The 12,700-nt window shown below is 35.7% G+C and overlaps 1 protein-coding gene across 1 annotated transcript in view; it reads left to right on the top strand.

Moving 5' to 3' along the window:
• The window catches only part of LOC123558413 (gem-associated protein 5-like), a 262,358-nt gene that overhangs the window by 9,298 nt on the left and 240,360 nt on the right, over positions 1-12,700 (top strand). Inside the window, exons 7-12 of the mRNA XM_053543581.1 lie at positions 2,099-2,214; positions 2,586-2,671; positions 3,522-3,598; positions 7,770-7,909; positions 10,179-10,258; positions 12,269-12,462. Of these exons, the coding sequence (XP_053399556.1) occupies positions 2,099-2,214; positions 2,586-2,671; positions 3,522-3,598; positions 7,770-7,909; positions 10,179-10,258; positions 12,269-12,462 (693 nt within the window). The remainder of the gene's footprint in view (positions 1-2,098; positions 2,215-2,585; positions 2,672-3,521; positions 3,599-7,769; positions 7,910-10,178; positions 10,259-12,268; positions 12,463-12,700) is intronic.

Genomic DNA, 12,700 nt, shown 5'->3' with positions numbered 1-12,700 from the left:
TGTCCAGATATTGTCATTGACCCCTTTGGAGTTTCGTTAAGAATGATGGAAAACAGAAAAAAATGGTCAATATTTCATTCTCCTTATTCATAGAAATTTTGACTGGTACCTCGGTCACAATTGACTCTTATTAAATTTACTGTTATTTCTAGAGCTCGAAAAGCATTTCTAGATGTTTATAGTTAAGTTATAATTCATGACATTTATGATTATTGTACTGATTACTCATCACAGGATAAAGTGGTAAATGATGTCTTCCCAAATCCATTACCAGAGTTTAAAAAGGGTTTTTACATTACTTTATAATTTTGTCAAAGCATTCAAGACTTTTGCTTAAAAATGTCACCAAGGATGTCAACTTATTCATATCAATATGAAATAGTGGAGGGCCTTTAAGTTTGAAACTAAGATCATGTTACAATATAATAAAAGGTCTGTTTCAGGTCACATTGTACACAAATATTTATCAAAATTCATGTTATATTGAGTAGGTCTTTCATCAATATTTCATTAACAGAAACACGCTAAAACAGTCTGTAAAAAATATATCCAAAATATACTATCCAGGTACTGGTACACTTCCGAAATGTTGTGTGAAAGTAGTTTTTGCTCAGATTACTTGACTCACTAAGGTAAACCAGAGATAGTTCCTCAAATTTTGATGTTAATTATCATAAAAAATTACACTGATAGCTTTTTTGAAGGAATTGATATGGAAAATTTGCATACGACATCGGGTTTATTCCAAGACATTGTAAACTCATCTTTGCTTTCGAAATTCATTAAAAATTGTGGATCTTCTAGTTGAAATTACGGTAGTATCAGACTGCTTATTTATGTACTTATTATAGTAAACAATGGTGTAATTTAAAGATTACATGAAGAAATCTTACAGGGCACTTTTCATGTGCTCGGTGATCAGCTGGTCGCTTATGGATAATTCATTCATTGGCGAGATTTTGTCATGGTTTTCCTTTTTTTATGGATCAATACCCTTTATCAATTAATATTAACACTTCAATGATTCTCATTACCTATATGCACTTGCCGTGATGTAATTTTTTGATAAAAACTCGGCGCGAAGGCAGAGACTGTTTCTGCAGCTACCATTGAAATTATCGATAATGGGCGGGGTTAAATATAAACTAGTTTGAACCAGTTACGACCGGATAATCATTACACGTGGTCAGTTGTTGTTTATTGCAAGCTAAAATCAAGTAAACAACCGGATGTTGATTTTGTAAATTATACAACGACCGGGCTACTGATGCTTTAAATTTATGTTTTTGCCCGGCGGGCTTACTTCTGAATTTTATTGGTAGCCCGACAAAAATTTCTGGTAGCCCGTGGGCTCCAGGCAATTGATTTGTCGGACACTGACCTATTGTAATTACGGGTTGCATACACACAATAGAATTTGAATAGCCACGGAGCAGGGCTTTAAGAGAAACAGTCTGAGTAACAGTCCTATGTTTGTGGTGTAATTGGAGACTACTTAAGCCTATTATAGGCAAACTTGATACGATGATTACATATGTTTTCTAAATGACCCATATTATTTCTGGAGTTAGTAGGTCAAAGGTCAAATTCATATTGATTTGAGTCTGAAAACGATTTCAGATCAATAAGTGGAGAATGCATTGGCCTAGGACTGTCAAACTGTGTAGCATGATTACTTATGGTCACTGTGACCTTGATCTTTGAGCAACAAACCTCCAAAACAGTAAGAGTGATGTACTGACCATAAGTATGTGTGTGTGTGTTCGGGTTTAACGTCTTTTTCAACAATTTTTCAGTCATATAAACAACGGTGTCTACTATAAAGTTGGGCATTGTGCTCACTGCTACAAGCAGACACCGTTGTTTATATGACTGAAAAATTGTTGAAAAAGACGTTAAACCCGAACACACACACATACTTATGGTCAGTAGATCACTCTTATTGTTTTGGAGGTCTGTTGCTCAAAGGTCAAGGTCACAGTGATAGTCAAAGGTCAGGGTCACAACATACTTGAAACTGACAATTACAGAACTTGCAGCCTCTGAAAGGCCATCATTGGGAGCATATATGTTTTACAAACAGCTTGTTATTTTGTAGGTCGACTAGCTCTGGGTATTGGAGATACAACAATAAGACTGTTGAACCTGAGATCGTCATCTGATTGGTTTGAAATGACACAATTATGGCAGGGCATCAGAGCTAAAGTTACAGCTGTAGGTTACTCTTACATATTTATTTTTCTATACTTTTTCTTAGTCTAGCTAACATGTAAAGAAATCTTCAAGCTTATGTAAGTCATTCTCAAGTCAACTTCTTTGCAAAGCAAGTACCAGTGTCATATGAGGACAGGCATAATTTGAAATAAAAATACTGCTGTTGTATGTTAATGCAAGCGGTTGTCATGCAATATGTAATTCATTAAAAAAAGTTTATTTCCTTTCAAATGATTTGAAATATATTTGTTTTATTGGGTACAAGAAAGTAAAATCTCTTTTCCGGAAGATTTAATGTGATATACAGGGCCTTTAGTGCTAAATGTTCAATAATTGTGTTGTATAAATACAGAACTTAAATTACATTTTAGTTATGTTGGCATCCTGCCAAAGAAGGTTTGCTAGCATATGGTACAGATGATGGACGTGTTGGAATCTATGATACACTCTCAAACAAGTAAGACACTTAATGTAATATGATAGTTTTCAGGGGCCTCCGTGGCTGAGTGGTTAAGGTCGCTGCTTTGGAATCGCTTGCTCCTCATCGATGTGGGTTCGATCCTCACTCGGGGTCTTGAATTCTTCATGTGAGGAAGCCATCCAACTGGCTTACAGAAGGCCGGTAGTTCTACCCAGGTGCCCACTCGTGATGAAATAATGCACGGAGGGGCACCTGCGGCCTTCCTCCACCATCAAAGCTGGAAAGTGGCCATAATGACCTATAATTGTGTTGGTGCGTCATTAAATCAAACAAAATAAATAAATCATAGTTTTCATTTGATATGAAATGTGTTATTTTCTATGTGGTTGTTTATTATTAAGTTTTGTCTCTCATGTCATGTAATTTATAACATTAAGACAAATTAAGGCAGCATCATCATTCCCTATATGTTTAAAAAATTGCTACTTGTTTGAATGACTTAAAAGAACGCTAGTTCTTTTGTAAACAAAATCTGCAAATGAGTTTTTGAAAAGTAAATTCAATTGAATCTGTGTGTATGTATACTCCATCCATAGTATTAAAAGAAGTTCAGTTAGAATTGGCATACAACAATGAAACAGTCTTATAAAATTAGTGTTTTGGATTAAATCCCTTTGAGCTCTGATAGGTCTGAATGGAGAACTGTATCTATATAAACAACTCAGTACAGGTTTCTATAAATCCTTTATGTGGAGTGTGTCTTCATTTTTCTAAAACGGCAACTAGCAAAATTAGCAAGATCGTGACAGAGCTTTAAAAAAAAAAAGAGAAATGTCTGAAATGTGTGTAATAGGTTACCAGCTTACAGACTTTTTTCACCTTTCAGACCTCCACTAATATCTACTACCTACCATAGAAGAACGGTGTATGTGGTAACTTGGGGTCCGCCATCTAAGTCAACCGGTATGTATATACAGTTTAATCTCAGTATCTCGAATTCCAAGGGATTGAGCCATTACTTCGAGATAACTGAAATTTTACTTAAAATAATATTTTGTGTTTTTGGGACGAGACTTAAAAAATGTTTTCAATACATCTGGAATTTTGAGCTAAGAAAGTTTGAGATACCGAGTTTCAACTGTACATTAATGGTTTAATTCGGTACAAGGCTTGAGTATTTAAGTATTCAAACTGGTTAAGCAGTCAGACTTTATCTTGATGGTAATATCTAGGCATGGTAACCATATATACTGTAAAGGACATAATATTATATGGAAGTTTATGTAATAAATATGGTTTATAAGAAATGTATAGATGCAACGAATATACTTTCGTTTCGTAATCTCATTTAAAAGCTAGCGCGTATCAGATACACACATGTACTTCTGTTTACCTCAGTGTAAAGTTCGGAGCCTCATTTTCATTAATGTATCATGTGACAACAAGTGCTTTAATGAATACACAAATTTTACTTCCATTTAGCATTGGAAAACATCAACTTCTGGGGCCTTGTTTTCAGAAATGCATCATGTGACGAATACACAAAATTTCCATGCTCATTATTATAAATGCATCACATGATCAAATACAGCCACTGAAACATAAGCTCTTTGTTCAAAATCGCGCCGAATCATGTGTCAGCCGCCAAAACAGTTCTTTGTTTCTAGTCTGTGTTTATATCAACATTGCCGAGTAACAGCCTGCTTATCCACCATCCATCTCCACCGCTTCTCCTTGTTGAGTTTTGCCAACTGGTTATAGGTGAGCTGGTCTCTTCCTTCTTTCTTAGCGGAGTGGTGTTAGGCTTTAATCTCAAGAAAGAAGGAGGCATACTGGCTCACTTTCTACACCAGACTTTATCTGATTTAAGTTCATCTGTGTGTATACTTTGAAATATGTCATTCTTATCTAGTCATACTTTTCAGTCTGGTGTTTGTTAAGGCCAGTTATGCCAAAATAAAAGAATATTTAAACCAAGTAACAACTTTGTATTATTTACTGATATAGACATTGAGTAAAAACTTCTTGGTAATACAATAAGATTTATAGTTATAGTTTTTTTTGTTAGAATATTCAAGGAAAAATTTTTTCTTTGGGTGTGCATTTTTTTCTTCATTTTTAGCTCATCTGATTTTTTGAAAAAAAATGATCAGTTATTGTCATCACTTGAGCGGTTGTCGGCGTTGGCGTCGGCGTCGGCGTTGCCTGGTTAAGTTTTATGTTTAGGTCAGCTTTTCTCCTAAACTATCAAAGCTATTGCTTTGAAACTTGGAAGACTTGTTCACCATCATAAGCTGACCCTGTATAGCAAGAAACATAACTCCATCTTGCTTTTTGCAAGATTTATGGCCCCTTTTCTACTTAGAAAATATCAGATTTCTTGGTTAAGTTTTATGTTTAGGTCAACTTTTCTCCTAAACTATCAAAGCTATTGCTTTGAAACTTGGAATACTTGTTCACCATCATGAGCAGACCCTGTACATCAAGAAACATAACTCCATCTTGCTTTTTGCAAGAATTATTGCCCCTTTTGGACTTAGAAAATCAGTTTTCTTGGTTGTTTTATGTTTAGGTCAGCTTTTATCCTAAACTATCAAAGCTATTGCTTTAAAACTTGCAACACTTGTTCACCATCATAAGCTGACCCTGTACAGCAAGAAACATAACTCCATCCTGCTTTTTGCAAGATTTATGGCCCCTTTTGGACTTAGAAAATATCAGATTTCTTGGTTAAGTTTTATGTTGGTCAACTTTTTCTCTTAAACTATCAAAGCTATTGCTTTGAAACTTGCAACACTTGTTCACCATCATAAGCTGACCCTGTACAGCAAGCAACATAACTCCATCCTGCTTTTTGCAAGAATTATTGCCCCTTTTGGACTTAGAAAATCATTTTCTTGGTTGAGTATTATGTTTAAGGCAACTTTTCTCATAAACTATCAAAGCTATTGCTTTAAAACTTGCAACAGTTTTTCACAATCATAAGTGGACACTGTACATCAAGAAACATAACTCTATCCTGCTTTTTGCAAGAATGATGGCCCTTTTTAGACTTAGAAAATCATGGGTAGGACAATATTTCTATTATACAAAAAAAATCAGATGAGCGTCAGCACCCGCAAGGCGGTGCTCTTGTTTTTTATTGTAACGATATTCCAAAATCCTGTATCAGTATTTCATTGACATGACCATATTGTCTGTATATTGGTATCGCAGTTAACAATTGCAATCTGGATTATTTGCAATAGGTTATATATTAGGCATATTCTATGAACAGTTTGAGTCAAAACCAAACTAAACTCAGCCAATAGGAGAAAATTTGGGCTGATATTAAAAAAAGCAGGGCAGGTAAAGGATTTCAGGCATTTTGATTGTCATGATAAGCGGGCCAGTATGAAAATGTAACTTTCTGTAAAATTTTGAATGACACCATTTTGTATACCAAAGAATTTAACATTAACACATTTTGGGAATGAGTCTCTCTGACAAAAATCGTCTTTGAAGATTATAAGAATACATACTGTTGCTAAGCTACAGAGAGTAATATTATGAGGTTATTTAGCAAGTGTTGAGTACAATACTGAATTCTATTGGACGAGTACACAGCAGTAATAATCCATATTTTGACGAGGCGAATGCAGAGTCCAAATATGGGTTATTACTGCTGTGCACGAGTCCAATTGAATTCAGTATTGTACTCAACACTGTTAAATTACCTCTTTATTTCACACCATAAAAATGATAGATGTAAAAACAAAACTTCATACATTTTAACTCCCAACCAACAACAAACATTACCGTACAGCGGGTTATTTCTACGGGGGGTGGGTGGGGGGAATATTTCTGCGGTCTCTCGGTAGAATCGGCAAAATATTTCCAGCAGAATATTCATCCAGCAGAATTTTAAAATGCAAAAAATCTGCATTATTTTCACCAACATTGTTTCACGCTATGTTTCCCTAGGTAATCCAAAGTTCACAATGGCATGGTCTAATTATTGGAAATCACCGTCGCCATCTGACAATTACCGATAATGGTATAATTAGGTGTGATGGTCAATCAAAGTCCTAACTGTTAATCCTTCAGAAAACATTTTTCTTCTGTGAATGAAATAAACTGAGTGAATTTCACTTGTGTTATAAATCCCTTGTGAAGATCTTCCGAACTTTACTTTAGTAACCTTCATATAAGCAGTGTAACCGTTATGCCGATATACCGTAGTTTGAAGTTGTTGTTTATGCAATTGTTGTTAGACTTATATTTTTTTCAATTCACATACAATGTATTCCTTAAATGTAAAGTTATTTTACAGCAGTTACCAGTAATTTAGTTTATTGTTTTCATACGCTATCATTCTCACAACACCCGAATATGCGAGGAATTACCTCCTCTTTGGCATAAAAATGCAGAAATTTCTCTTCCTTTTATGTGAAAACGCAGAAATTAAACACGCAAAAATTTATTTCTCAATTTTTGGGGCCAAAACGCAGAATATTTTGACCGCAGAAATAACCCGCTATACGGTAGTTTAAATAACACATAGATTTTATACATTTAGATTTACTCTCGGTGCAAAATTTTGAACCGAAACCATGATAATTGGATAGAAAATGTTCTAACTAAGAAATTGAGTGCTTACATCAACATGTTCCGTTCAAAAATAAGAAAGTGATAGCATTTTATTCAAACAAAATTACTGCTGTCCCTATATACAAGGGAAGTAATTCCAAATCTCCTTATAAGGAATCGGAAGAGTTGTCCCGTCCAATATGAAAAAGATACGGATTTTTGGGACTGAAGTCCAATATGAATAAAATATGGAATTTGTGGATTGTAGATTTCGGATGTTACTATATATACATAAGAAAATGTGACACACAGTACAGTACTGGTTTCTTTTGTATTGTCACGTGATAGAAAGAAAAACTTCCAATTGGTTAAAAATATATAGGTGTGAAATAATAATGGTTATCATGTATACAGATATAGACAACCTTTTGGAAAACATTCTAGTATGTAATGTTTTGTTGTTACTGACTTTTACAGTTGACTTGAATGTATTTATCCTTGGTTTCCACGTGTATAGCTGTAAAGTTCATCATGGAACACTCTAAAAATAACACTTTATTTACAGTTGACCTGAATGTATCTACTCATGGTTACCATGTATACAGCTGCGGAGATGGGAACATTCTAGAACATCTGCCAAAGAAACTGGACAAGGAGGCAGTATCTGTTGGGAAACTGATACACACCTCTAACCCTACATACAGGGTATTCTTACTTTTTAGCTCACCTAATTACAAAGTGTCCACACTTTTCTTCAAACGATATCTCTTAATTTGGGTGGTCTTCTTCCAAAGTTGATCAAATCATATTCCACTTGGTTGCACATAGGGGCCTCCAGAGCTATAAATAGAAAAAATAATCTTTAAACGACATCTCCTCCTAAACTGCTGGCCCAGTTTGAAGTAATTTCACATAAATAGTCCTTGTGTAACACTCTGCCAAAGTTGTTCAAATTATTTCTGATTCATCAAAAAACATGGTCGCCAGAGGGCATGATCACTTTTCTCTATATGTATATAGTGGAAACTTTAAAAAAATTTTGCTTACCATATACATGTTCTTTAAATAAAGTTCAAAAGGGCACAGCTGTTAGTACCTTGACTGTTCAAAGAATAATGAGAGATATTCTATACTTCCTGGTTCTAGTGACAGTCTTAAGTCTTAAATTTCTGTAACTGTTGCATGTACTGGATTAAAACCTACTGAAATAAACAAGTTAAGTAACTCTTGATTGGATTAGTATTAATTACAGCCTTTTCAAGTTTGGTTAAAGTTTTCAACAGCATGGTTGCTAATGTTTTTTTGGCCTGTTATTATGTCATGGCAGTGTGTATGCTAATAATAATGAACTGTTGATACTTTCTGTTTTATTATATGATCCGCGCCATGGGAAAACCAACATAGTGGCTTTGCGACCAGCATGGATCCAGACCAGCCTGCGCATCTGCGCAGTCTGGTCAGGACCCATGCTGTTCGCTAACAGTTTTTAGCTCGACTATTCGAAGAATAGTCTAGCTATTCTACTCACCCTGGCGTCGGCGTCGGCGTCGGCGTCGGCGTCGGCGTCGGCGTCACACCTTGGTTAAGTTTTTGCATGCAAGTACATACAGCCATCAATTAAAGTCATATAGCTTTGAAACTTATTTTTTCTTTTTCTAGGTCAATTACCAACCTCTCTGGGTCAAGTCCCATAACTCTGACATGTATTTTGAGCAAATTATGCCCCCTTTTGGACTTAGAAAATTTTGGTTAAAGTTTTACATGCAAGTTACTATCTCCAAAACTAATGCAGATATTGATTTGAAACTTCAAATGTGTCTTCGGGGTTATAAAACTAGTTGATAGCACCAAGTCCCATAACTCTGACTTTCATTTTGGTCAAATTATGCCCCCTTTTGGACTTAGAAAATTCTGGTTAAAGTTTTGCGTGCAAGTACATACAGCTATTTCTAAAAGGCATATAGATTTGAAACTTATTTTTTCTTTTTCTAGATCAATTACCAACCTCACTGGGTCAAGTCCCATAACTCTGACATGTATTTTGAGCAAATTATGCCCCCTTTTAGACTTAGAAAATTTTGGTTAATGTTTTACATGCAAGTTATTATCTCCAGAACTAATGCAGATATTGATTTGAAACTTCACATGTGTCTTCGGGTTATAAAACTAGTTGATAGCAGCAAGTCCCATAACTCTGACCTTCATTTTGGCCAAATTATGCCCCTTTTGGACTTAGCAAATTCTGGTTAAAGTTTTGCGTGCAAGTACATACAGCTATTACTAAAAGGCATATAGATTTGAAACTTACTTTTTCTTTTTCTAGATCAATTACTATCCTCACTGGATCAAGTCCCATAACTCTGACATGTATTTTGAGCAAATTATTCCCCTTTTTGGACTTAGAAAATACTGGTTAAAGTTTTGCGTGCAAGTACATACAGCAATTACTAAAAGGCATATAGATTTGAAACTTATTTTTTCTTTTTCTAGATCAATTACCAACCTCACTGGGTCAAGTCCCATAACTCTGGCATGTATTTTGGGAAAATTATGCCCCCTTTTGGACTTTGAAAATTCTGGTTAAAGTTTTACATGCGAGTTTCTATCTCCAAAACTAATGCAGATATTGAATTGAAACTTCACATGTGCCTTCGGGGTTATAAAACTAGTTGATAGCAGCAAGTCCCATAACTGATATGCATTTTGGTCAAATTATGCCCCCTTTTGAACTTAAAACTCTTTTGATATTTAACCTTTTTGGGTAATATTTTCCTGCTTCTGTGACAATATTTCGAATAGTCGAGCTTGGCTGTCTTACGGACAGCTCTTGTTCTAATTGCTATAGGCTTTGAAAGCGAACAGCATGGATCCTGACCAGACTGCGTGGATATGCAGGCTGGTCTGGATCCATGCTGGTCACAAAGCCACTGTGTTGGTTTTCTCATGACGCGGCTCATATTTGCTTTAATTTCAGGCTGGCACAAGAGTTCCAACAAGAAGTGAGATATGTTGGAGCCCAGATTTCTCTGTTGTTGCAGTTGGAAATGATGATGGGTAAATTATTTCTTATTGCTAGTGGACATTTAGGCAGGGGAGAAAAAAAACCTGCTTTTTTTTTTATAGAAGGTGAGAGTTATTGTTTTGTTCATGTTGGTTGAGTGGTTCATCAGTCAGTTGGTAGACCATTTGGTTTCTAATCAATAACTGGAAAATGTTTGAGCCGTAAGCTGTTAAATTTCATGGGATGATTATCTGTGGTCAACAGATGCTATATTATTTTAGGGGTCAGTATGTCAAAGGTTAAGGTAACAGTGACCTCAAGACTGAAAATCAGTATCTAATCAAGAACTGCAACTGCAACTCAAGACTGAAAATGGTTTCCAATCACGTGACAATAGACACTTTGGCAACTTCATAACATGATTGCTTCAAGTCAATAGATGGCCCCTGTTTGTGGATATTAGGTCAAGGCCATCAAAAAGTCTTTCATTGTCAACAAGTAACATATGACCTAACAGTGACAAAATGGGGGCATCAGTGTCGTCTGGACACACATTGAGTTTATTTCTATACTGTTTGGGTATACATTTCAGGAGATCCTATGTCTGTACAAGACTGTTAAGATATACAGTACAGGAAATCTCTCTGCTCCTGAGCATATAGCCATTGAACTGTCCATCCATCCAGTTTGCCTATTGCCCATATTAATGACCCAATTTACTTCATACTCGCACTCAGCAAGTCTTGTGGCAAGACCTGTGAACTGACCTATATACAGTTGACCCTCATATGATCTTCACCTTTAAACTTAAAATCTAAAAATAAACGTCTTTGGTCATACACCTGAGCACATGATTTTGCATTTTGAAAACACAGCTTCTGTTTATCTATACCACACTGTTACCCAGAAGATCTTATATCTGTACAGGTTTGTACAAGAGGTTTGATTCCATACTGGGCTGTTGAGGTATATAGTAAATGTACAGGATGGTTTTTTAGCTCGACTATTCATAGAATAGTAGAGCTATTGGACTCGCCCATGCGTCGGCGTCCACGTCTGCGTCCCGGTTTGGTTAAGTTTTTGTATGTAAGCTGGTATATCAGCAACCACTTGTGGGAATGGATTGAACCTTCACACACTTATTCACTGTGATAAACTGACTTACATTGCACAGGTTCCATAACTCTATTTTGCTTTTTTACAAAATTATGCCCCTTTTTTGACTTAGAAATTTTTGGTTAAAGTTTTGTATGTAAGCTGGTATCTCAGCAACCACTTGTGGGAATGGATTGAAACTTCACACACTTGTTCACTGTGATAAACTGACTTACATTGCACAGGTTCCATAACTCTATTTTGCTTTTTTACAAAATTATGCCTATTTTTCGACTTAGAATTTTTTGGTTAAGGTTTTGTATGTAAGCTGGTATCTCAGTACTCACTAATTGGAATGGATTGAAACTTCACACACTTGTTCACTGTCATGATCTGACATACACAAAGCAGGTTCCATAACTCTGTTTTGCTTTTTTACAAAATTATGCCCCTTTTTCGACTTAGAATTTTTTGGTTAAGGTTTTGTATGTAAGCTGGTATCTCAGTATCCACTAATGGGAAAGGATTGAAACTTCACACACTTGTTCACTGTCATGATATGACATGCAGTGCAAAGGGTCAATAACTCAACTTTGCATTTTACAAAATTATGCCCCTTTTTAAACTTAGGAGTTTTGGGTTAAATTCTTATATGTAAGCTGGTATCTCAGTACCCACTAATGGGAATGGATTGAAACTTCACACATTTGTCCACTGTCATGAGCTGATAAGCACTATGCAGGTTCCATAACCCTATTTTGCTTTTTTTTAAATATTGCCCCTTTTTTCGACTTTCGTATTCATTCAGTCGACAAGGCTGTTGAATAGTCGAGCGTTGCTGTCCTCCGACAGCTCTTGTTTTCTATACAGGACTGTTGAGGTATATGGTTAATATACAGGATGTTTTGTTTCTATACAGGACTGTTGAGGTATACGGTTAATATACAGGATGTTTTGTTTCTATACAGGACTGTTGAGGTATACAGTGCAGGAGATTTTGTATTGAAGGCAATAATCCAGGTTCACCATAAACTTGTCAACTGTGTTCTCTGGCATCCAACAGTTACCATGGCATCACCTAATGGCTCACCATACAAGTTCTACCTGGCTCTTGGCTCCAATGAATCATACATCTGTGTGGTGGATCTAAGCAATGTGTTTGGTAAGGTTAAAGTTATACGTGAAAAAAAAATGTTTTGAAAGCTGTCCTGATTGTTTGTTTTGTTGGGTTTAACATCATATCAACAGAATTATAGGTAATATGGTCACTTTCTAGCTTTGGTGGTGGAAGAAAATCCTCCATGTATTATTTCATCACAGGTGGACTCCTGGGTAGAACTACCAAACTTCCGTAAGCCAACTGGATGGCTTCCTCACATGAAAAATTCAATGCTCATAGT

Source organism: Mercenaria mercenaria, chromosome 5 (genome assembly GCF_021730395.1).
Source record: "Mercenaria mercenaria strain notata chromosome 5, MADL_Memer_1, whole genome shotgun sequence".
NCBI classification, from domain to species: domain Eukaryota; kingdom Metazoa; phylum Mollusca; class Bivalvia; order Venerida; family Veneridae; genus Mercenaria; species Mercenaria mercenaria.
This window is presented reverse-complemented; position numbering and strand designations above follow the sequence as displayed.